The sequence below is a fragment of the Blastomyces gilchristii genome (genome assembly GCF_000003855.2).
Source record: "Blastomyces gilchristii SLH14081 genomic scaffold supercont1.22, whole genome shotgun sequence".
Classification (NCBI taxonomy): domain Eukaryota; kingdom Fungi; phylum Ascomycota; class Eurotiomycetes; order Onygenales; family Ajellomycetaceae; genus Blastomyces; species Blastomyces gilchristii.
This window is the reverse complement of record NW_003101660.1, coordinates 423,016-443,871: the sequence shown is the minus strand read 5'-3', so window position 1 is coordinate 443,871 and position 20,856 is coordinate 423,016. Positions and strand designations below refer to the sequence as shown.

The 20,856-nt window shown below is 39.9% G+C and overlaps 6 protein-coding genes across 6 annotated transcripts; 3 read left to right on the top strand and 3 right to left on the bottom strand.

Annotated features, from left to right (window-relative positions):
* Positions 1–805: 805 nt before the first annotated feature.
* BDBG_08153 (uncharacterized protein) lies at positions 806–2,388 on the bottom strand (the record flags this gene model as incomplete). The annotated part of the gene is made up of 5 exons (XM_031723428.1): positions 806–1,312; positions 1,376–1,679; positions 1,785–1,987; positions 2,038–2,169; positions 2,263–2,388. 5 exons carry the CDS (start codon positions 2,386–2,388, stop codon positions 806–808), a joined length of 1,272 nt encoding a protein of 423 aa, XP_031580584.1.
* Positions 2,389–3,569: 1,181 nt separating this feature from the next.
* BDBG_08152 (uncharacterized protein) lies at positions 3,570–4,449 on the bottom strand (the record flags this gene model as incomplete). Its single annotated transcript, XM_031723427.1, has 4 exons — positions 3,570–3,868; positions 3,937–4,104; positions 4,162–4,321; positions 4,381–4,449. 4 exons carry the CDS (start codon positions 4,447–4,449, stop codon positions 3,570–3,572), a joined length of 696 nt encoding a protein of 231 aa, XP_031580583.1.
* Positions 4,450–4,572: 123 nt separating this feature from the next.
* BDBG_17707 (uncharacterized protein) lies at positions 4,573–4,989 on the bottom strand (the record flags this gene model as incomplete). The annotated part of the gene is made up of 1 exon (XM_031725364.1): positions 4,573–4,989. One exon carries the CDS (start codon positions 4,987–4,989, stop codon positions 4,573–4,575), a length of 417 nt encoding a protein of 138 aa, XP_031580582.1.
* Positions 4,990–6,202: 1,213 nt separating this feature from the next.
* Positions 6,203–7,835, top strand: BDBG_08151 (cell division protease ftsH; the record flags this gene model as incomplete). Its single annotated transcript, XM_031723426.1, has 3 exons — positions 6,203–6,431; positions 6,478–6,805; positions 6,866–7,835. 3 exons carry the CDS (start codon positions 6,203–6,205, stop codon positions 7,833–7,835), a joined length of 1,527 nt encoding a protein of 508 aa, XP_031580581.1.
* Positions 7,836–8,481: 646 nt separating this feature from the next.
* BDBG_08150 (MYB DNA-binding domain-containing protein) lies at positions 8,482–9,134 on the top strand (the record flags this gene model as incomplete). The annotated part of the gene is made up of 2 exons (XM_002621481.1): positions 8,482–8,771; positions 8,828–9,134. The coding sequence occupies 2 exons, from the start codon at positions 8,482–8,484 to the stop codon at positions 9,132–9,134; spliced, it is 597 nt and encodes a 198-aa protein (XP_002621527.1).
* A 3,249-nt stretch (positions 9,135–12,383) lies between these two features.
* BDBG_17706 (uncharacterized protein) lies at positions 12,384–12,680 on the top strand (the record flags this gene model as incomplete). Its single annotated transcript, XM_031725363.1, has 1 exon — positions 12,384–12,680. One exon carries the CDS (start codon positions 12,384–12,386, stop codon positions 12,678–12,680), a length of 297 nt encoding a protein of 98 aa, XP_031580580.1.
* Between the last annotated feature and the right edge of the window lie 8,176 nt (positions 12,681–20,856).

Here is a 20,856-nt window from a genome sequence, read left to right as displayed (position 1 = left end):
TTGGTTGATGTCTCAACACCTGACACATTGCCTTAGAGGAGGGCGAATGGCACAGTAGAGGTCATATGATAGAATCATGAGTCACAAGCACAGTAGGCCCGAGCGCCCTAATAAATGTCGACCCCAGTCTAGCGTATGTGATTGCATCTGCAGCGTTCGCCCCCAGCAGATCCGTGTTGGGTTTCAACGTGGTAATGAACCGTTCGTTCATAATTATGACTCAAGAGTCTCCATCCAGATCAGCCTAGTTGGCGGCCTTCGCGCTAGCTTGAGCTTGTAAACCAGGCCCTGAAAACTGAAAAGCGAGGACAACTCGCTATCAATCCTATTATTCTCCGATGGGAAAATGCATGTAGCTTGGCCCATATGCTCAGCCACTTTTCATTTGCAATGTACAGCTCATTTTCATCTCCGCAAAGGGTTATTGCTATAAACAATTTTATATTCATGTCTAAGACTGCTCAATATTGATGCGTACGCATAGCTTGTCCCACACAGCAACCTATTGTAGCCCTTAACTTCTGCCTGTCTGTTTTTCTGGTCAGGGTTCAAGGACAAACACCTGCCTACCAGTTCATTTTTTCCCGAGCTGTCTACTAATCAAACCGCCCAAACGGCCAAACGATCATGGAGGACTCGCAATGGAGGCAATTGAACAATGCTGATATTTGCGGCTATGACCGAGGTGCTTCGCATAGCCCAGGTCGGCATATACAACTGCGTCTGGATTTATAGGAGGGCTGGTTGCGTGGGTGCCAATCTTAAATTCACCAGCTTATACAGGCCGACGGAAGTTGAACATGCTTCAGTTTAAACGCCCAGTAATCTTATTCCCAGCAATATCACCCACCCTTGATTTTTTGGGGTTTCTGCTCAGAATCTGGGTCTCATCTTCCACATCTTTGTTAGCAGCAGCAAAGCTCCATTGCGCATCCTCAGTTTCATCAGTCACAGTTGAAACATCGGAATCATCTAAGGTAGCAGCTATGTCGGAGTTCGTCCGATGCTGAGATGCAGAATGATATTGAGACTCAGTCTCTGAGAATCTTTCATTTGCCGCCCTAATAACTCCAGCCCTCTTTTCCTTTGCCCAATCTTGAGCATTTCTGTATGCCACTGCTCCTTGCTGAAAAGTTTCCAAGTTACCAGTCATCCCCCAAGTATTGAGCTGAGTCATAATATACTCGGGACGGCTGTCTGGACCACTGGGCTTGGTGAGATGAGTGGTGTATAGTTTGAGTTGACCGCCATGATAAGTTGATGTAAGAGTATAGGTGTTGTTGTCATAGATTGATTCATATTCTTGATATGACTGAAGAGAATGCATTCCTCAGGCTTCTAGAGCGCCATCATAACAAGTCTGACATGTAGTCACAGCCAGGGATCTGTCAGGGCCTTTCACTTCTAAGAAGAAGTTTGATGCCATTGGGAGGTCATCCTGCGTTGATGGAACAATATGATTGCTCAATTCCTTGCAAATTTGATGATTGAGCTGTTCAGGACAAGCACCATAGAAGTGATCTGGTTTGGCTGAAGCCAATGTGCCATCAGTTAAGAGAGCAAGATTTCCAAATGAATAATCCCTCCTGACACATTTTGGGTCACTGATATCACTGTCAAGAATTGAAACTATTGAAACTGTAACTGGCTTCTCTTTGAATGCATATGCATCCGCTTCTCTGAAATCTTCAAAGCACTTTTCAGAGAACTTCAAGGAAGAAAGAGAAGTTCACAATCATGCCAACATTTCATTGATCTTCATTCAGTTATTCAGTTTTGATGACTTCTCGCTGTCCGGATACCTATACTCCGGTGGATAGACTCTATGGTCAATTAAATTCTGCTGGAAGTTCCGACTATATACTGAGGTGCTTGAGGTTTTTGTGGTCGTCTTTGTGTTTCCGGTGTTGGATGATGGAGGAGATTCTGCCCGATGCTTCCTACGATGGGAGGATGACCTTGAACTCATCGGTTGGGGAACAGGATACTAGGATAACATTAGCACAACAAAGTGGGTATTGAGTTGCAATTACATACATTTCTCAAATCAGACAGGTCCGGCCCTCCCAATCTCAAAAGCCTCTCTATCTTCTTTAAGTGACCAGGTAGACAATTACAGAGAATATCAGGAGCAAAAGAAAACACTTCACAGTGCTTCAGCTCAGTAAACTGTCAAGTGATGAGCCTATGAAGCTTTCACAATGGTCCTTGAGGGCTGTTTCTTCAGTCTAATTCTTTTATCGTGCTCTCAGTTAACCAAACCTTTGATAGATTATCCCAGTAAGACTGGCTGATCTTCTGCTTCTTCAACTGACGCTGCGGTGTTTCGGAAGGATGCTCAAGGCGCTGGCGCTTGTGGGATAGACTGAAGTCGTGCGATGAAGGCATATGCTAGTCATAGGGCGTTTAAAGTCTTAAATGGACAGAAGGGGAAGTAAAGGCCGTTTTGTAATAAATTATCAACCCATAAATGAGTTTCGACAATGTCGAAGATGTCATTACTAACAACTTCTGTGATACCTGGTTTCTCATCCCAGGCACTAAACCAATTTCGCTCGGGATGAACCTAATTTTCTGACTGCCGCCTGTTCGCAATTGCAATGGTGGCGTAGAATCTCGTGGCGAATTTTCTGTCTCCAAAATAGTCACTTATCCACCACTTTGGAAGCTCATACCCAACACTAGAATTTTGCGACTATTGTAAAGCACACCGTATCTGACATTGGGATCCAAATTCGTTTCAGCCTAAACGCATTGGAGCCCAAGTCTACTAGGGTTCTTTCGGTCACTATCGGATCACTGAGCAAGTCACATGGCACTCGAGCCCCACCACTTTGCGAAGCCCCTCCTACAGGGAGATGCAGTGCATTTCTGGCGCTGAAAGCCGAACGTCATTGCTATCCGAGAATCTTCATCTCATATTGCGTTTCGAAAAGAGTTATTTATCCGGCCACCAACAAGTGAGCCATACATTCCAACCTCCACCACGCCGTTAACAAACCTCATTTCACGCACCCCCAGAAATCGGCCAAAGAAAGTCCGCTTATCTTCATTTGCATAAAGCAAAGGTGACTGCGCGTTTTACTAGCCGTCTTTGCAGCTACTGATGTCGTGCAGGCGAATAACGTTCCCCTGGTTCAGGGTGGCAACTAGTCACGATTGAACTCCTTTGCGAAAACGACTTATACCCGATATTTCACATCTACCTTGAAAGGCCATCGTTGTCGCGGGGACCGACGTTCAAACTTATCGTCCTACCGGTTGTTGAAGGGAAATGTCTGAGATTCTAGGGAATAAGGCACTCAGAGGAGTGTGGGAGGACATCGGAGCGCTCAAGTTTGAGATATTGGAAGATATGATTATGACTTTTGAGGGTAGATCATGCCATATTGAAGACAGCAAAGGCAGGCACATCGACACATTAGGATCAGAAGATGGAAGAGTAACAAGAGAAGTACTTGAAGGATATCGATGTTATGTGTTGAAGGCAAAGATTAAGTTCGAAAAGAGGTAGTAATAAGTGGTTATCCAGAGCAATGTCATTTATGCTATTCAACTGTGGATAAGAGTCAATCTCTTAAGAGAGCTTCTTCTGTGACGTATTCCTCTGGCTCTAAAATCTCTGGTTCTTCCAAACCGAGAAAATTTGAGATGTTAAATCCATCATCGTAGCCAATCATAATTACAAAGAAAGCATCCGCCTTGCGCTCTGGCAGGTACATAGAAAGACAGTTTGTCACCTCTAGCCCTCCGGTCTCCTTCTCTTTTTTCCATAAATTACTTCTCTTCAGCCCGGTACAAAATGATTCGGGGAGCTTTTCAATCTTATCGCGCGTCGTAAACGAGAAGGGGCAGTAATTACCCTGTCCTGGAAATTCTAGGTTATCTCGACAATGTCAACACAGGGGCGACACTCCATTAGATGATTTCACAGACCTGGAACCTGCTGTGATTGTAACTGGACACGTTTCAATGGTCGCTCATCTGTAGCTTGATATTCGCTCCGCTTCTTGTTCGCTCTCCGTCGCTGACCAATATGAACCGCATCGGAAAGTAAGTTACCTAACAGTGGTATTTGGCTAGCCGGTATATTCGAGGGTATTTCTAGAGAATGAATATTCAGCGTCATGTACAGCACATTATGAGGACCGTCTTGCTTACGCCTGCCACTCTGCGCCATCTCTAGCTGAACCTCTGCCTTTTCTGTAGCTAAATATTCCGCCTGCACTGTCGGTAGTGATTCTGTCTTGTTTTCATGAGGGTTTGAAGCAGGGGGAAATTGTTGCAAATCTGATTTAAGACAATCGTCTCTAATATTGAGCTGCATATTTCAAGTTAAAAAGTGGCCATGGATTCGTTACTTACTCCCGTTACGCATACCTTCCCAGGCTGATTTTCCTTGTATAGTGTTCGTTTCGGTTGTATCGCACCATTGAATCTCGAGTTCATGGTAGCCTGAATTTCATTTAGCTTTGTGATACATGAATTTGTGCAAGAAAGCTGCTTACTGTTGAGGAAGGATATTGTATTTGGACGTCTGGGCGCGTTTGCCATTACCTTCCTTATCTGCTCTCATGCGACCCAGTTGCGAGGAAGTTCTTGCACCGTCATATACCTTTGCACATTCTTCAGAAGCCAATCATACTCTTCAGCTGGCAGTTGGGCTAATCCGCTGAAAGAGATCATGCAGAAGACCGCGGTCTGACAACCTAGCTTTTGAAGACTAGTCCAACAAGAATATTCGTGATCATCACGCTTGGAGTCGTCCTCTGACAATTTCTTGATATTGTAGTTCAGCTTTCGCATTTGTAGAAGCCTCCCCTCTCGTATGAGTCTGGCGACTGGCTCAAGTCTCTCCAAGGCTGCAATTTGAGTTGCGAGGTGTAAAACCTTGGCTTTCAAGGACGGAAAACTATCTTCTCCATCATTACAGAGTTGAAACGTATCACCAATGATTGAATCCAAATTCCGAAGACTTTGTTGTGACATGGTGTCGCGAGGGGCTAAGATAGAAATGAGGGATGAACAGTTTCTTTTGTATTTGAATGCGAACATGTGCGTATGGTCGCTGACGCCAGCATGACATGACGGAGTTGATTGCGGGGCCAGGATAACAGAGGAATATTTTACCTGTTTCAGCCACAAAGCACATTCGGGTTATAGCGTCTTGGCAAATTTATGCAATCAGAAATTGTGGGATACGCATGTCTTCGCTTTTGACCATACCTTTTTGGGTTTTTAAGTTGAATTCTGATAGGTTGAACATCTGTTGCATTGCCAACTTGCTGTCTTGGATGTTGAGATTGACCTTGTACATACAGCCCTGGAAGTGAACACGAAAAATGCGGGGTTCAGGATGGGCAGCTCGATCTCAGCCTCAATCTCGTCATATTCCAATCAACTGGATTCCATCAAAAAAGGTACATGCCAGATTATCACCTAACGCCAACACATTGTGCCAGAACATTTAAAATGAGCAAGTCAAAAGTTTCCGGGAGCTGCAATAGTCCTCGTTTCTTTTCTTAGTATCTCGCCGCACTTCTTGAAGCTACAAATAAGCTCTCTCGATTGTCTTCGATTTTGAGCAAAGGCCTCCCGATCAGGGACGGCGAACCTAGGGTCTGTCTCCCAATTGGTCTACTAAGTGGATCGTCAGCGGATAGCATACTTGATATCAAAGTTCCCTTTTCGGGCTTCGCCGATTGGTAACGAAGAAAACCTCATGCATACCAACATCCTTTTTCCTAGTATATCTTTTCTTTTATTGATGTGGCTTTCGTTAAGCGTGGTTTCGCTACGCACAACCAGGTCATCCCACTACTGCAAGCTATGACAAGATTCTCTTCCTTCATTGTTCTCAATCCTAAGCGACAACTTTTCGTGACCGATTATCCCAGCTGCACCCGGTTTCTGGCGCATGGCGCAATGTGCCTCGCCTACTCTAGGTCAGTATGGACGACGTATTGGCGCTGGATGTGCATGGAGATGGTTCGACAAAGACTCAATGAATCAATGTGCGGGGTCAGTACAACAGCATATAAGGGGGCAAGATTCCCTTTGGATCCTGAGGTCATGTATGTAGCTCATGAACAACCCCTTTCATTATTCGCAATACCAAGGAACACTTACAGTCTATCAATTGCTCTTACACCCTTTAGCATCTATCCAGGAAACCGCCCGCGGCGTCACCACCCATTCCAGAATGAACGCATTCAACGGTGCTGGCTCTTTGCCAATCCACACTGCCCCGTCTCAAATCTCTATTATGGATGTCTTCTTCCCCGGCTTCACCGGCATCTCTGCATCCATGCAACAGCTCCTGGCTGGCAACCTGAACAGCTATGCTCACCTGGTGTGCATGGGCGGGATGTTCCTGTTTTTGGGTAGATATGCGTACCGCTACATGACGGAATTGGTGGAGGCCTATTTCAGTTCGTGACTCTCCCCGTAGTGATAGCTCTTTCTAACCATCGAAAGCTTCGACCGTCCACATCTCCTACTACAATGAAGCGTACGATATGCTTATCGCCTGGGTATCCACGCAGCCCTTCGCCCATAAGGCTCGCTCCTCTCTCGTCAGCATCGACGGCATGCAAAGAAGAGCATATGCTGATGATCTCACAAAAGAGTACAAGAAGAAACCATTGCACTTTTCACCTTGGAATGGATCATTCTTCTTCATGTACAAGAAGCATCTGCTCCGGTTCCAGTGCATGGCAAAAGACACCAAGAAAGAGATCTCCATTTCCTGCATCGGCGGATCGTCGCAAATCCTTAGAGAACTCCTTAGTGATTGCCGAGCCAAGTATCTAAAACTTATCCAGAAAAAGACTGCAGTCTTTGAGCATAATGATGATGAATGAAGGAAGGCGAAGGCAAGAGACATCAGACCAATTTCGACAGTCATCATGGATGAGGACGAGAAAATGGCCGTGCTGAAAGATATCGACGATTTCCTGGACGAGCGAGCTCGGGGCTGGTATGCAAAGCGCGGGATTCCCTATCAAAGAGGGTTCCTGCTGTATGGGCCTCCTGGCACCGGGAAGTCCAGTTTCAGCTTATCTGTCGCCGGGCGTTTTGAGCTGGATATCTATGTACTTAATCTTTCGAGCATCGACGACAGCCGCCTGAACAGTTTGTTTGCCCAGCTTCCCCCGCATTGTGTCATTCTCTTAGAAGATATCGATGCTGCTAGTACGAGGCGAACGGGAGACAGTGAAACGACAGAAAACGCCGGCCAGGCCGCGGTACGCCCCTCGCAGAAAAGCAAGTCTCAGGGAAATGTATCTCTGTCCGCTCTTCTTAATGCCCTGGATGGTGTATCTTCGCAGGAAGGTCGATTGCTGATTATGACGACAAATCACATCGAGCGTCTGGATGACGCGCTCATCCGCCCTGGCCGCGTGGATAGAAAGGTTTTGTTTCAGCTCGCTGATGAGAAGATGAGTTCTCGTCTTTTCTGTACGGTTTTCAAGGAGTCGGTTGAGGATGACAGCAAGCCAAAAAAGAAGACCGATGATGAAACAATTGAGCGGCCAGATGAGGATCACCGCAGCCCAGAAAAGAAGATCTATGACGAAACAATTGACGAACTTGCGGGTGCCTTTGCCGCCAAGGTACCGGACCAGGTATTCAGCCCAGCTGAGATCCTGCTATCGTTCCTGCTTGAACACAAGCAGTCGCCTACCGATGCAGTGGCTGAAGTGGAGAATTGGGTTGCTAAAGCCAGCAAGGAAAGGGGAAAGGTGAATAATTATGCCAGGGCACGTGCAATTCTCAACCCCACAGACTCTTTCGAGGACCTTACAGAGAGCACCCAGGCGCACAACGTGTGATCCACCGTGGCCCACCCAACGCGTTCTTGCGCCTCAGTTTTATGCTTTTATAGTGGAATGTTGATGTGAATGGTCAATCTGGGAGGCCCTCTGGCATTTTGTTTGACGAGATGTTGATTCGGAGTTTCCCTTCTCGGCAGGCGGACTGGGACGGATTTCTACATATCTTCCCCGGCTCTCATGTATGTCGTCTGTCAGGTCTGCCGGTGTACGAGCTAGCCTGTGAGGACTAATGCGCTCTGTTCTTTCTTTCTGCTTCGTGTTTCTCTGTCGGTAATTGTCTCGATGAGCCACGTTTTATCCGGCGCAAGACCCACCTTGTTTGATTTTCTGTCGTAGTTCAATAATGGATGGAAGTTAGTCAATTTTGCATACATCGCTACCATACATCAACGGGAAGTGTGGAGGGCGTACTGTAGATGTCATATGAACCTCCCCTCTGTTCGTAGGCCCCGAGCCGGCCCCTAGCTCAGCCAACGTATCTTGTAAACGGTGCGGTCTCTCACGATCGCTCCAAATCCATCTCCAGGGGGGAACATTAGCATAGACCAGAGGGTCTGAAGGCATATAAAGCCAGCCCTCCTCCCACTTTGCTTCCATCCCTCGATCTTCCCTTTTCTCCTCGTAAAGTACCGCAGATTTCTCTATGGCGTCTATGACTCAACACTTAGCCCAAAACAAACCAATGGCACCTGACGTCCAGACCGATAGCTCCGATGCACACCAAATTCTACCCAAGAAGAAGCCAAAGTGGTCCTCAGAAGAAGATGTCCGCATCATCGAGCTTCGGGGGCGCGGAATGACGTGGGAAGATATCAGCGAGAAACTTCCCGGGCGAAGTGCAATGAGCTGTCGCCTGCACTACCAGAATTACCTCGAGAGGCGGGGTGAGTGGAGCGAGGATCTCAAGACCAAGCTAGCATTGTTATATGAAAGGTAAAAATGGTGTGATATCTGATGATAACCGGCTAGCTTACTGACAGAGCAAGCAGATTCAAGTCGGAAATGTGGGCGAAAATTGCAGAGGAGATGGCCATGCCCTGGAGGGCCGCTGAGGCTATGCATTGGCAGCTCGGAGAACAAGAAATGGCGAGACAAGCTGGAACAGTTCCATTCTCATTCTCGCAGCCCACATCAGAACCTCTCCAAGCATCACGCACAGTTTCCGTTCGGCTCCCTTCCCTTGCAGAGTTCGCTGCCGGAGTCCCAGCATATAGAAGTGATCCACCAAATTCCACAGAATTGAACTGGAGCCACGCAGATACTCTCCCAACGACGGGTCCTTCAGCGGGGAATTAGACATGGATGGCGTGATTATCACCGCAGTGGCTTAATACCAATAATAGCCATACCACTGGGGGTTCGATACCGCAGCGCTCGATGTATGTCTCTGGACAGGTGTCCAAGGCTAATCAGACGATGGTTATAGTTCCGGGGTATGTTGATGGGCTGTATTTATTCTTGGGCCCCACTGTGGGAGACCGGTTTGTATGGATCTCCCCGGCGTCCATGTTCGTGGTAATTGTATCTGATGATGATGCTGCCTGTTATAGTGCTGAATCTTGATTAGTTGTATTCTGGTGCAGGGCCTGCCTTGTTTGATTTTCTGTCTTGTGTTCCTCTTGGAAAGTTTAATAATATGAAAGTTGATTAAAACTTGCAAACATCTTTAGCCTATTGACAGATGCCACAGAAACGACTGTAGCGAGAGTAGAAAAAGAGGCTAACATAGGACCCTGGGGGAGGACGGGCAGCTTTATGGAAGATCCAGGTGGACTCGGGGGTGAGTGAAGATCGGGGGGCGTGAGGGAGGGTGAATGGGAAGCGCAATGTTGAGTATCACGGTGGTTGAAACACGTGTAAGAGATCTGAAACTTGTACGTCTGTATGTATATATATTGGGAATCCCACCTCTGCTGAATAGAACAACAATGAACACACTACTATCACTTGCTTCAACACGCAAAATGGAGCAGCAAACTTATACTGAAGTATGTTAACCAACACAAAATGATACTGGACCGAGACACCGTTCAAGAAGAGAAGCACGAGAACCGTGGGAAAGCGGCAACGACGTTATTGAAGCATGGGAGATGAAAGTATACGGCAACCAGAGATGGATTACTAAAGGTAGGTGCAGAGTCTAACTGAGTTCCAAGGTCAACGGTGAAAGTGATTAAAAGTAAATCAAAGTAGGGTGTCTTTCTGGCCCTGCGCATCTCTGTCAGAGAATGGTTTTTTGTCAGACCACAAAATGGTTAACCTCAATGGGCTTGCCGTCTGGCGGTTTCCGCTCCCTTTGCGGAAGAGTGACCGGTTAGACACCGTTATCTAAACCCTTAACGATATTGATGTTTAGCAAAGAAAACGAAGCAACTGCAAGAAACAAGATCATTAAGTGTCTTTTCGGTTGTTTAATGCTATCGCTTCTGAATATATCTTAGAAGCAAATTCCTGTTTTACATCTATATGTTAAAATTATGACTATAGATACCAATATTTGTATCTCTCAGGGCATCAATTAAATTTTATGTAAACTTGGAATTTTCTGATCTTTATTTGTTGTTCTTGGGGCATTTCTCCCCAAAGTACTGGCATTTACAACTAAATCTTTCACTGGGGCGTTTTCTTTCCGTGCTCCACAACAATAAATTTACGTGGTCCCAGGGCTTTTTGCCTTCTTACGGCATTCTGCTGACTGTGTTCGATTGGCCACGACTTTGGTGTAGCTCTCAGGGACATATGATTTCCCAGGGATTGAGCTGCCACAAGCTCAGAAATCAGCGTTCTTGCGGCATGACAGAATTTCAAGGCATCTTTAGTTCTCAGGATGCCCCTTAAGCTTGAGGGAGACCACACTTTAAATCAGATGTCATGTATTTGAGACATTCTATAATCTCAAGGCATTTTTAGTTCTCAGAATACCGTTTGAACCTGAGAGAGATCACATTCTCAGAACGCTCTTCAATCCTGAGGCGAACCGCACTTTTAAACCCGAATGTCATGATTCTTGAGAGGGTTTAAAATTCTAGGGCATTTTTAGTTCTCAGAATCCTTTTTAAGCCTGAGGGGAACCACACTTTAAATCAGATGTCATGTATTTTGAGACATTCTATAATCTCAAGGCATTTTAGTTCTCAGAATACTGTTTGAACCTGAGAGAGATCACATTCTCAGAACGCTCTTCAATCCTGAGGCGGACCACACTTTTAAACCCGAATGTCATGATTCTTGAGAGGTTTTAAAATTCTAGGGCTTTTTTAGTTCTCAGAATCCTTTTTAAGCCTGAGGGGAACCACGCTTTAAATCTATAATGTCATGATTCTGAAAACTACTTGAGGCCCAACACTGGGCATTAAGCCTCAAGCTATCTGCGAAATCATGACATTATAGGTTTAACGCGTGGTTCTCCTTAGGGTTGAGAAATGTCCTAGGAATACGACCTCTCTTAGGTTTAAAAAACATTTCAGGAATCAAAAATGCCACAGGAACTATAAAATGTCCAAAGAATTGGTGGCATATTGAGAAAAAGTGTGGTCTCCCTCAAACTTGGCCTTTGCCAGAAGGCAAAAAGTTTTTTTAAGGAATTTCTTGTAGAGTGCCCACTGACGATTCCGTTTCAGCGGATGTACAAACCTCTCGGTCCGGCTCCCTTCCTTTGCAGAACTCGAAGCGGGAATTCCAGCAAATGGAAGATCCGCCAAGTTCCACAGAACCGAACTGCAACCATGCAGATGCTCCCTTAACAATGCGTCCTGCAACGGGTGATTGGACATGGATGACATGTCTATCACCGCAATGACTTGGTACCAATAGTAGCAAACGACTGCTGGTTCGAGGCTGCAGCGTTCGATGTATGTCTTTGGTCACATATTCAAGGCTATCGGACGATGATTGTGGTTTGGGATTTGATTTACTGTTCTCTATCTGGCGCAGGGCTCACCTAGTTTGATTTTCTGTCGTACATGCCTCTTTTTGTTCCTCTTTGGAAAGTTTAATAAGTTAGTTAGATCAAAAGTAAACAATCCAACTCAGTACATGAGTATTCAAGGACTCCTCAGCCCATGATGACCGTCACTGTCATTTCAATGCAAAATGGGGAGAGATTTTCTACTCACCGAGAGGGTGGTGTTGACTACTCCATGTCAAGGTGCTTATGTGAGCTGGTACAGTTACCCAGAAATAGGTTAGTTGACACAGGTCAGTTTGACCTGTGCCGAATAACCTGTACATATTATAAACATAGAGTAGTGGTTACAGGTCCTTCGGTGATCTATGACTGTTGACTGAAGTACCCTGTAGGTGCAAACCTTAGCAGGTTCTGTGGCAGGCAAACCAGTACACTTTCCAACCTATGCCGGCTGTTACGTTTGATATGCTGGTTTATCTCCCTCCAGGTAAACAATCCAATGTCGGCTAGTCGGACGTCAGTCGCCCGTTGTCAATCCAGTCCTCCGATTGGTGGTATAAAAGGCAAACAGGCAAAAAGGCAGCTAGAGTCTGAGACCCCATAAATTTTCCCCATGAGATAATCTCTCAAGCTCGTCGATGAAGCAACCGCGGTTTCCACTACCACGAGGCCGCTGGTGCAGCAACTTCCACCTCCAAAACCACTGGGTCCCTCGCGGCCAAGTTCGCTGCTTCAACCTCCACCCCAAAGATGCACCACCTGAGTGGGATCCCTGGGCCGTTAAGAAAACGTTGCAGCTCAGCAGCGTCCATGTCATGCAACTTCGGAAATCCACTCATGGGAGACCCGCTCTCCACATCCAAGACATCCTTGCCAGTGCAAGTTCTGTGAAACTTCAGAACAGTATTGAAGTTGGCAGAAGAGTGTGGATGTGAGTGCGGCGTGAAAGAATTTACCCCCGCAGGTGATGTATAGGGATCCAAGGTTTTATCAGGACAGAGAATATATGAGTCATATGCGTACATTACGCTCGTCACCCCTACACCCGTTGACCTATACACCCGAGAATTGTTGACTAGTGGCTCAAGATTGAGTTTGGCTAGAGTTTGGTTTCAAAGTTGAATTTGCTGGATATTTTAAAAAGTGACTTTTTTTGACTCAATGGAGCCCATCTTATTTCTAGACAACATTTGCTTATAGCTATAAATTGAGATCTCTTCTCAAAGTCTGATGTTTTTAAGCAGTAACTTTCCACAACCAGACAAATATAGCTCTTACAGAAACAGGAGAATTACCTCTCTTCATCTCAAACAGTGCAAGAGCTACACAAAATATCAGAAGTTAAGAGGGGAAAGTGAGAAAGCAAGAGAAACTTGAGAATAAGTGTGAATAGGTGAAATATCTTATTGAAGACTTATCACCCTGATCACTACAATTTGATTGAATTAAACTATGTAAGTCTGTATCAATCATACTGAATTACTGAATTGCTAATTCATTTATATTCAGCCTAGCTTCTGAGAAAACACTTACAGTCATCATTTAATGATTAAAGCTTAGCAAGGCCCAGTGCTGATGTGACTGACAAGATGCTTAGTTTTTTCTTAATATATTAATGAACTTGCATTTCTTCACTTCTGTGAAAAAGCAATTTTTGCAGTTTTACAATTTTATATTTTTACATTTTGACATTTCATATGCAAGTCAGCAGGTGATTTGATCAGTATATATGATTTAATGATTCTTGCGTGTATGCTGTGATGTTTATAACTTTCATTAATTGAAGCAGAAGTAGAACAGTAAAAGCCATGATCTCATTAAAAGCCCGTGCTCTTTAATTGATTGATTGATTGATTGATTGATTGAATCAGCTACTCTGACCTCTCTCTCATCAGAATATACAGGCTATCACTATTACAGCTACTCTTATCTATTCTTTCTAGTCTAACTACATGTATAATCTTAATATCTCATCAGAGCCTGTGACTAATCTACTCTAGTTATCTCTGTCTTAGAATCTTTCTAAGCTCTTAGCAAAGTCTAGAATTGCATTAAAATCTCTTCTACTAATTTTTCATTCTATCTCATTTATTATTCAGTTTGATGATTTACTCTCTAGTATTAGAGAGATATTGTTAAATCTGTTCTTAATCTTTTATCACAGAATCTGATGTTGTTACTGCAGTCTCAGACAGTCTACTAGAATATAATGAATTAATTCTTTTACTTCATATTTACATTTATTATTATCAGTGTATTTTATTCAGTTTTAAAAGTTATTTAGTTATAAGTGACTCATTCTGAGTTGCATCAGAAGTCTTGCTCAATGTCTTGAAAGAATAATATAGAGATAGTGAGTATATTAGTCTGAGAGAGCTGTATCTATCTTCTACAGATGAGTCTTCTTTGCTGTTAAGAATTATTCATCTCTTTACTTCTGTATAATACTGTTGCAGCTGACTTCTCTAAGATGTGAGACAGACTTTGAAAAATCATGTATTAAGTTTGAGTTAATTAACTGCTTGATAAGCTGATCAGTTATTTTATTTCTCTTAATTTCACTATGTTCTGATACTCACTGAAGACAGAGATCTATATCTATGAATTTCAGCTTTTTTATTATGTGCAGAATGTTCTGAATTATCTGTTCTCTAACTTATTTTAAGATGTTTATAATGACTTAAAGAGTAATACAGAAGTTGCTGAGAATAATGTATATATATTATTAATAAGAAATTGATATTCTCTCACTTGAGTGAGATCTTCATATCAGATAGAGTTCATAATATATCACTAGCAGCTTAGCTATTATGATAGTTCAGTGCTTTTCTTACTCAATACTAACTTGTATACTATACTGAATATGATATGATTCATTTATAATCAGTGCTGCTGCTTCAAGCACTGAGTTCTTCTTTACAGTATTAGTGAAGACTGTTTTGACTGAGTTCTTCATTATTTTTATACCTCTCTCAATGACTCTGACTCTGTCAGAGTTGAGATAGATATCTTTAAGTACTGGCTTCTGTCATGATTTCAGAGAGTATGAATTGATTATCTCTATTAATTTCATCTTCTCTCTCTAAAACATTCTCATTGTATTCTCTAGTGAGTAGTAATGTCTGTCTTCATTACAGGTTGCACCTGCTATGACTCTCCTGAGGGGCTCATGTATCGGGTGAGATTATGAGAGTGTGCGGAGGCCAATGACAACATCCCGGGCTCGCTGTCACAGCCGGGCGCGTAGAGGGGGGATATGTGCCTTCATTTCGAGAGTTTGTGTTGCCATCATTCAAAATGTGAACAGAATTCTGATCAGAGCCATTCACTGAACCTTGATGAAAGTCTTGACTTGTGTGACTCTCTTTAAGAGGTTGTATCATACTGTGAAGATGTATGTCAATTTGAGAACTACACAGGCAATGTAGAGCTGCCTTATCTATTCTGACTATAAATGAGATAAGTGTCTGATGATAATGCATATATTAATGACTCTCTTGATCATATATTGTGTGTGTGTTTTTCATTTTAGTTTCTGGTTAAAATATACTCTCAGAAGCTTGATCTCTGATAATGATAAAATAATATATTCATTCATTGTAATGAATCTCATTGTTTAATCTTTTTTTCTTCTGATGAAATAAATTAGCTTCATCTTCTCAGCTGAGAATCATGAGCCAGTCTGTCTTACTCATTCTTTAATTCTAGAGATATCTATCTGTTAAATCTTTTACAGATTACTTTCTATATTTAATCTGATTCTTCAGTGAAAATAATTATCTATAAAGACAGATATGTCTTCATTGTAATCTACTGATTAATTGATCAGGTCTGAGTTGAAGATGATGAAGAGAATTGAGAAGAGAAGAGATTCTTAAGCAAGATTAGTATTAGAAAGCAAGACTATCTCAGTACTGAAATTATTAAATTTAATATTAATAAATCTGTTTTTTATAAAGCTCTGAATTTATCTGTATACTATCTGAGAGATTCTCATCTCTCTAAGTCTGATCTTCAATATGTCTTTATTTATCTCATTGAAGGTCTCTTTGATATTAAAGAAGACTAGAGTCAGAACTCTACTATGTTTTCAGACCTGATTAATAGCACTGATTAGAATTAAAAGTATCTATTTCATAGTTCTATCTGATCTGACTTTAAATTGTGCATTTAAAAGAAGATTATATTTCTCTGTGTAGTATGTAAGATGTTTTATAATTACTTTCTTCAGAATCTTTCTCAGTGTGTTGAGAAGTAAGATCAGATAATATACTTCAGAGATTATATAGTCTGATTTCTCAGATTTCTGTAGTACTATAATCACTGCAGTCTTTTAACTTGTTAAGTAATATCTCAGTCTGATTGATGCTTTGAAGATCTGATATATAAGTTTTAACAGATATTTTCATAGACTCTTTCATACTAATGCTGAGAGACTGTCATTCTCAGAGACTGATTTGCTTTTAATTCTTATCAGTGTTATCAGAATCTCTTTCTCTATAATTAGCTCTCAGAGCAGTTTCTTCTGAATTGAGATAGAGAATTCTCTCAGTGAGATTATAGCTGAAGAAAAGAAACTATTCAGTAGTATTTAAGCTTTATCTTTATTATCAGTATATTCAGTGTTCTTAACTATCAGAGATAGAATATTGATATAATTGTCTGAGAGATAGATGTATTCTACTACTTTTCAAAGATGATTACTTATACTCATTTTATTAAGAAATTCTTTTCAGTGTTCTCACTTAACTTTCTCTCTTATTTAAGTTCATTTTCTGCACTTTCACAGTATATCTGTGTATAGAGCTTGAGTAATTAAGTAATTGCTTCTCTGCTTAATATAACTAATCTATCATCTTCTTCAGCTTCTGTTGCACTTAAACTGCTGTATTTTCAGATCTCAGCTGAATCAGTGTTTAGTATAAGAAGATAATCTTGCATACAGAGTATGCTTATCTATTTCTACTATTATTATTGTAATTAATCTATCAACTATTTCATTCAGCTGAGTTATTAATTTAATCTATAATATAGAGATTACTTTCTCTGCAGCTTTGTTAATCTCTTCTCAGTTCACTCAGTTAAAAAGTCTGTATAACTGACTTGAATCTTTCTATTTCAGTTACAGATCTCATTCTGAGTAGATTATCAGATAATCAGAGTTATAGTTATCTAAGTAGAGATGATATTTAAGTAACTGATATAAAATATTACTGAGTGTGAGATTAAGTATGAAGTATGTATCTGAATGACTCACTGATCAGTAGATAACAGTGTCAGATAAGAGACAGTTATAAAGTTCTTAAGTCTGTATAAAGTTCAGAAGATCTCTGATATCTCAGACTTATCTTCAGTTTATCTGAATTTTATCTTATATCTGATAATATCAGTTGAAATTCTCTGTAATAATCAATGTGATTGTAGATAAGAGCTGAATTATTCAGCTGATTTCATTTAAGATCTGATGTATCAGATTATCTACTGAGTTGAATGACAGAATATATATAAAGAAAATTAAGATCTGACTTTCTTCTATCTAAAGCTTGATTGCTGTTACATCTGAGCTGTGACATCATCTTTGTCAGTATACTGAGATTAATATATACTTATTAATATATATTAGACTGCACTCTGTGATATATGTCTCAGTGTATAATATTTAAAACATGCTTCAGTGTAAGTGTTATATTAATATTGTATAATATATAAAAGAGAATTCTTGTATAAGTAATATCTTCAAATCTTTAATTTTACAGTCATTGAGAAGTACTTCTATGATTGAATATTTTTTATTAATATTCAGTTATAAAATCTGCAGTTTCTGTATTAATATTGAAGACTGATAATATTAACTCTTGATTTATACTCTGCTGCTTCTATCAGATAACACTCTGTACAGTTTGTATATTTAGAAGTTAATTCTCAAGAGCAGTTAGCTGTGTTATACTCTTATATACAGAAATTACATCATAGTCTCTCTTTACAGTTTCAGACTAGATAATCAAAGATCAGATATCTATGATATTATTTCTTCTTAATTTGATATACTTCAATACTGTCTATATATTAATACTTAAATATTATTTCATTATTTATCACTCATTCAGCAGCTTTTATACTATCAAATCATATTTTAAATAATACTGATATACTCAGTATAAATTCTCTCTTCTTAAGTTATACAATTTCTTCTATCTTATATCTCTTTTAAGTGAGCTTATTTTTCTCTGCTATCTTCTTCATGCTTTGTGATTTATTCTCAGTGTTAACTTCATATATAAGTGTTTAATATATTATCACATCAAATCTGAGTCTGATCAGTTTTATTTAATTTCTCAGGTTTCAGAGCTATCTCTTATTCATATTAACAGTGTTCTTAAAGACTTTATCTTAGAAGTAGATAATATACTCTGTTTTTATAATTTCTACTCTAATAATCTTAACTTCTTCAGTTGATGTATTCTTTTATAGAGTGTTTATAACTCTTACTTTAATCTCTTTTACAGAGAGATATCTTGTGAGAAACTCTTTATAGCTTATAAGATCAGAAGTCTGTACTACACTGATATAGATACAGAGTAAGAGATCTTTTCTATTAGCTTTTATAGACATAGATATTAAAACTGATGAAGAGATTGAGAATTTATCATTCATTTTACTATTAGAGATAATTAATGCTTAAGATTATTAATTCAGTCTATATATTATCTGAGTTCTTAGAGTAGTTATCTTATCTTTAAGACTTAAGTTTTATCTGATTAACTCTTTCTGATCTGCTTTTAACTCTTTATAGTATATTTTAAAAGTCTTTATTATCTGATTTTATTATGTAATTATTTCTTTCAGCTCAGTTATAAGCTATACAATTTTATCAAGTTTGTTCAGATATTCATCACTATTGTCTGTAAATTTAATATTTAAGATGCTATTGAACTGAACAGCTGTGAGAGTATTAGTTTTCTTTCACTTATGTATTGATTTCTGTACTTTTAATTGAGTCACATGCTGATGTGTTATTGAATTAAAGTTGATTCATATTGCATTCTTGATTTCAGACTTTATATTCAGCTGTTTTCTGTTATTTATCACACTTCTTGATATTAACTGAGTTACTGCAGCCAGCAGTAACTGATCTATCTCACTTTTGATGTTTTCTAGCATTTTCAACTATTCCGAGAGTCAATCACGGTCTCACTGTGCCTGTCACGGTTCAGATCAGAAGAATATCAAGACGTGATTTAGTTACTCATTTTTATTAGAAGTAGAAGCGCGTCAAGTTATACTGTTATCAAGAGCTGTCTTGACGTTCTTAAGAATATCAAGACATGGTCTCCCGATAATAACACATCACTGTGGTGATAAAAGAAAGAAACGGAAGAATCTTGAGTCATTTAAAAAGATCAGAGACTGACTCTACTAGTAGTAGTAGCAGATATTCAGTATCAGTCTCTCTCTAATTACTCAGTCTGTATGTTTCTTAATAATAAGTTTAATCAACAGAGAGAAGGTTGGTTTCTTCATCTCAGTTCTTATCAGTTATCTCATATATGTGATCTTTGTCTTAGAGTGTATAGTTGTGTTCTCTGTTTAAATCTTCTCAATGAGCTGTGTCTGTTAGCTGGGATTTATATTCTCTTTCTACATGTGAACTGAGTGAATCAGAATCTCATATCTATTTAATGAACATCAGTATATGATATTTATACATCTTAAGAGTAAGAGAGAAACTGAAGAATAATAAAATGTAAGTACAGCTCACACTACAGAAATAACTCTGAATTTATTTCAGTTTCTGCTGTGATGAAAGAGTAGATACTGTAAATTTTCTGAAATAAGTTCATTCTTTAAGTGTGAGTCAATTGTTATTGTAATTCTTTTTATACACTATTTATATCACTCTTCTGAAAACATTACTCTCTCTGAGAACACTTCTCTCTTTAAAGACATTACTCTCTCTGAGAACACTTCTCTCTCTGAGAATACTTCTCTCTCTGAGAGTACTTTTCTCTCTGAGAACACTCTTTTCTCTCAGAATATAATTATAAGCAGTACAGGCAAGATCAGCCTCTGTGTGTATCTTCATAATATTAATAAGATTGATACTGATAAATGCTAATACAGCTATGAACTGCAGATTATGTGACACATTCTTCTTAAGTGTCAGAATTGAGTAGAAGAACAATATCAAATGTGAATAGATAAGTCTTTATATGTGAACATCAAGTGCATTCTCTGTAGCTTATTAATGACAGTATAAGCAGTAAAGATGATAATCAGAACAGGTCTTCTGAGTCAATTTCAGACAGTTCTGTTCAAGATATAACTAGTATACAAGTGTAAAACCAGTAGACAGAAGTTGAGAAGAGTCAGAAAAGACCTAATAAGGCAGAGATACAGAACAGATAGAGAGATTATAAATAAAGAAAGCTCAGATGAAAAAGAAGTGATTCTTGCAGAAATAACCAGACTATCAACTGAAAGTTTTCAGCAAGAATAAGTGAATTTTCAAAGAAAAGAGCAGAAACTTCTGTATATATAGTAGTGCATTGTATAGCTGTCTAAGAGCAGCTGAGATAATCTATAAATAAATTAATAAATTAATAAATTGATTAATTAATTGACTGTTCTGAGCTGATAATCTTCTCTAAGTCAGTAATCTCTCTAGATCAGAAGTATGCCCGGACTGATAATTTCTCATTAAATAAGAATACAATTTCTGATCATTCTGAGCTGATAATCTTCTCTAAGTCAGTAATCTTTCTAAGTAAGCAATCTTCTCAGATCAGAAGTAAGCTTTGAAGTGATAGTATTCATTAAATAAAAATGCAGAATTATAGTCAGAGTCAGTAGTTTCTCTGAGTTCTGCTATTTTCAGAGTTAAGAATCTTTTCTGAATTAATAATCTCTCTAGATTAGAAATATACCTCAGGCTGATAATTTCTCATTAAATAAAAATATAATTTCTGATTATTCTGAGCTGATAATCTTTCTCAGATCAGTGATTATTTTTAGATCAGTAATCTTCTCTAGATCAGCAGTTGTTCATTAAATAAGAATACAATTTCTGATTACTCTGAGTCAGTAATCTTTTCAGATCAGTGATTTTTCCTG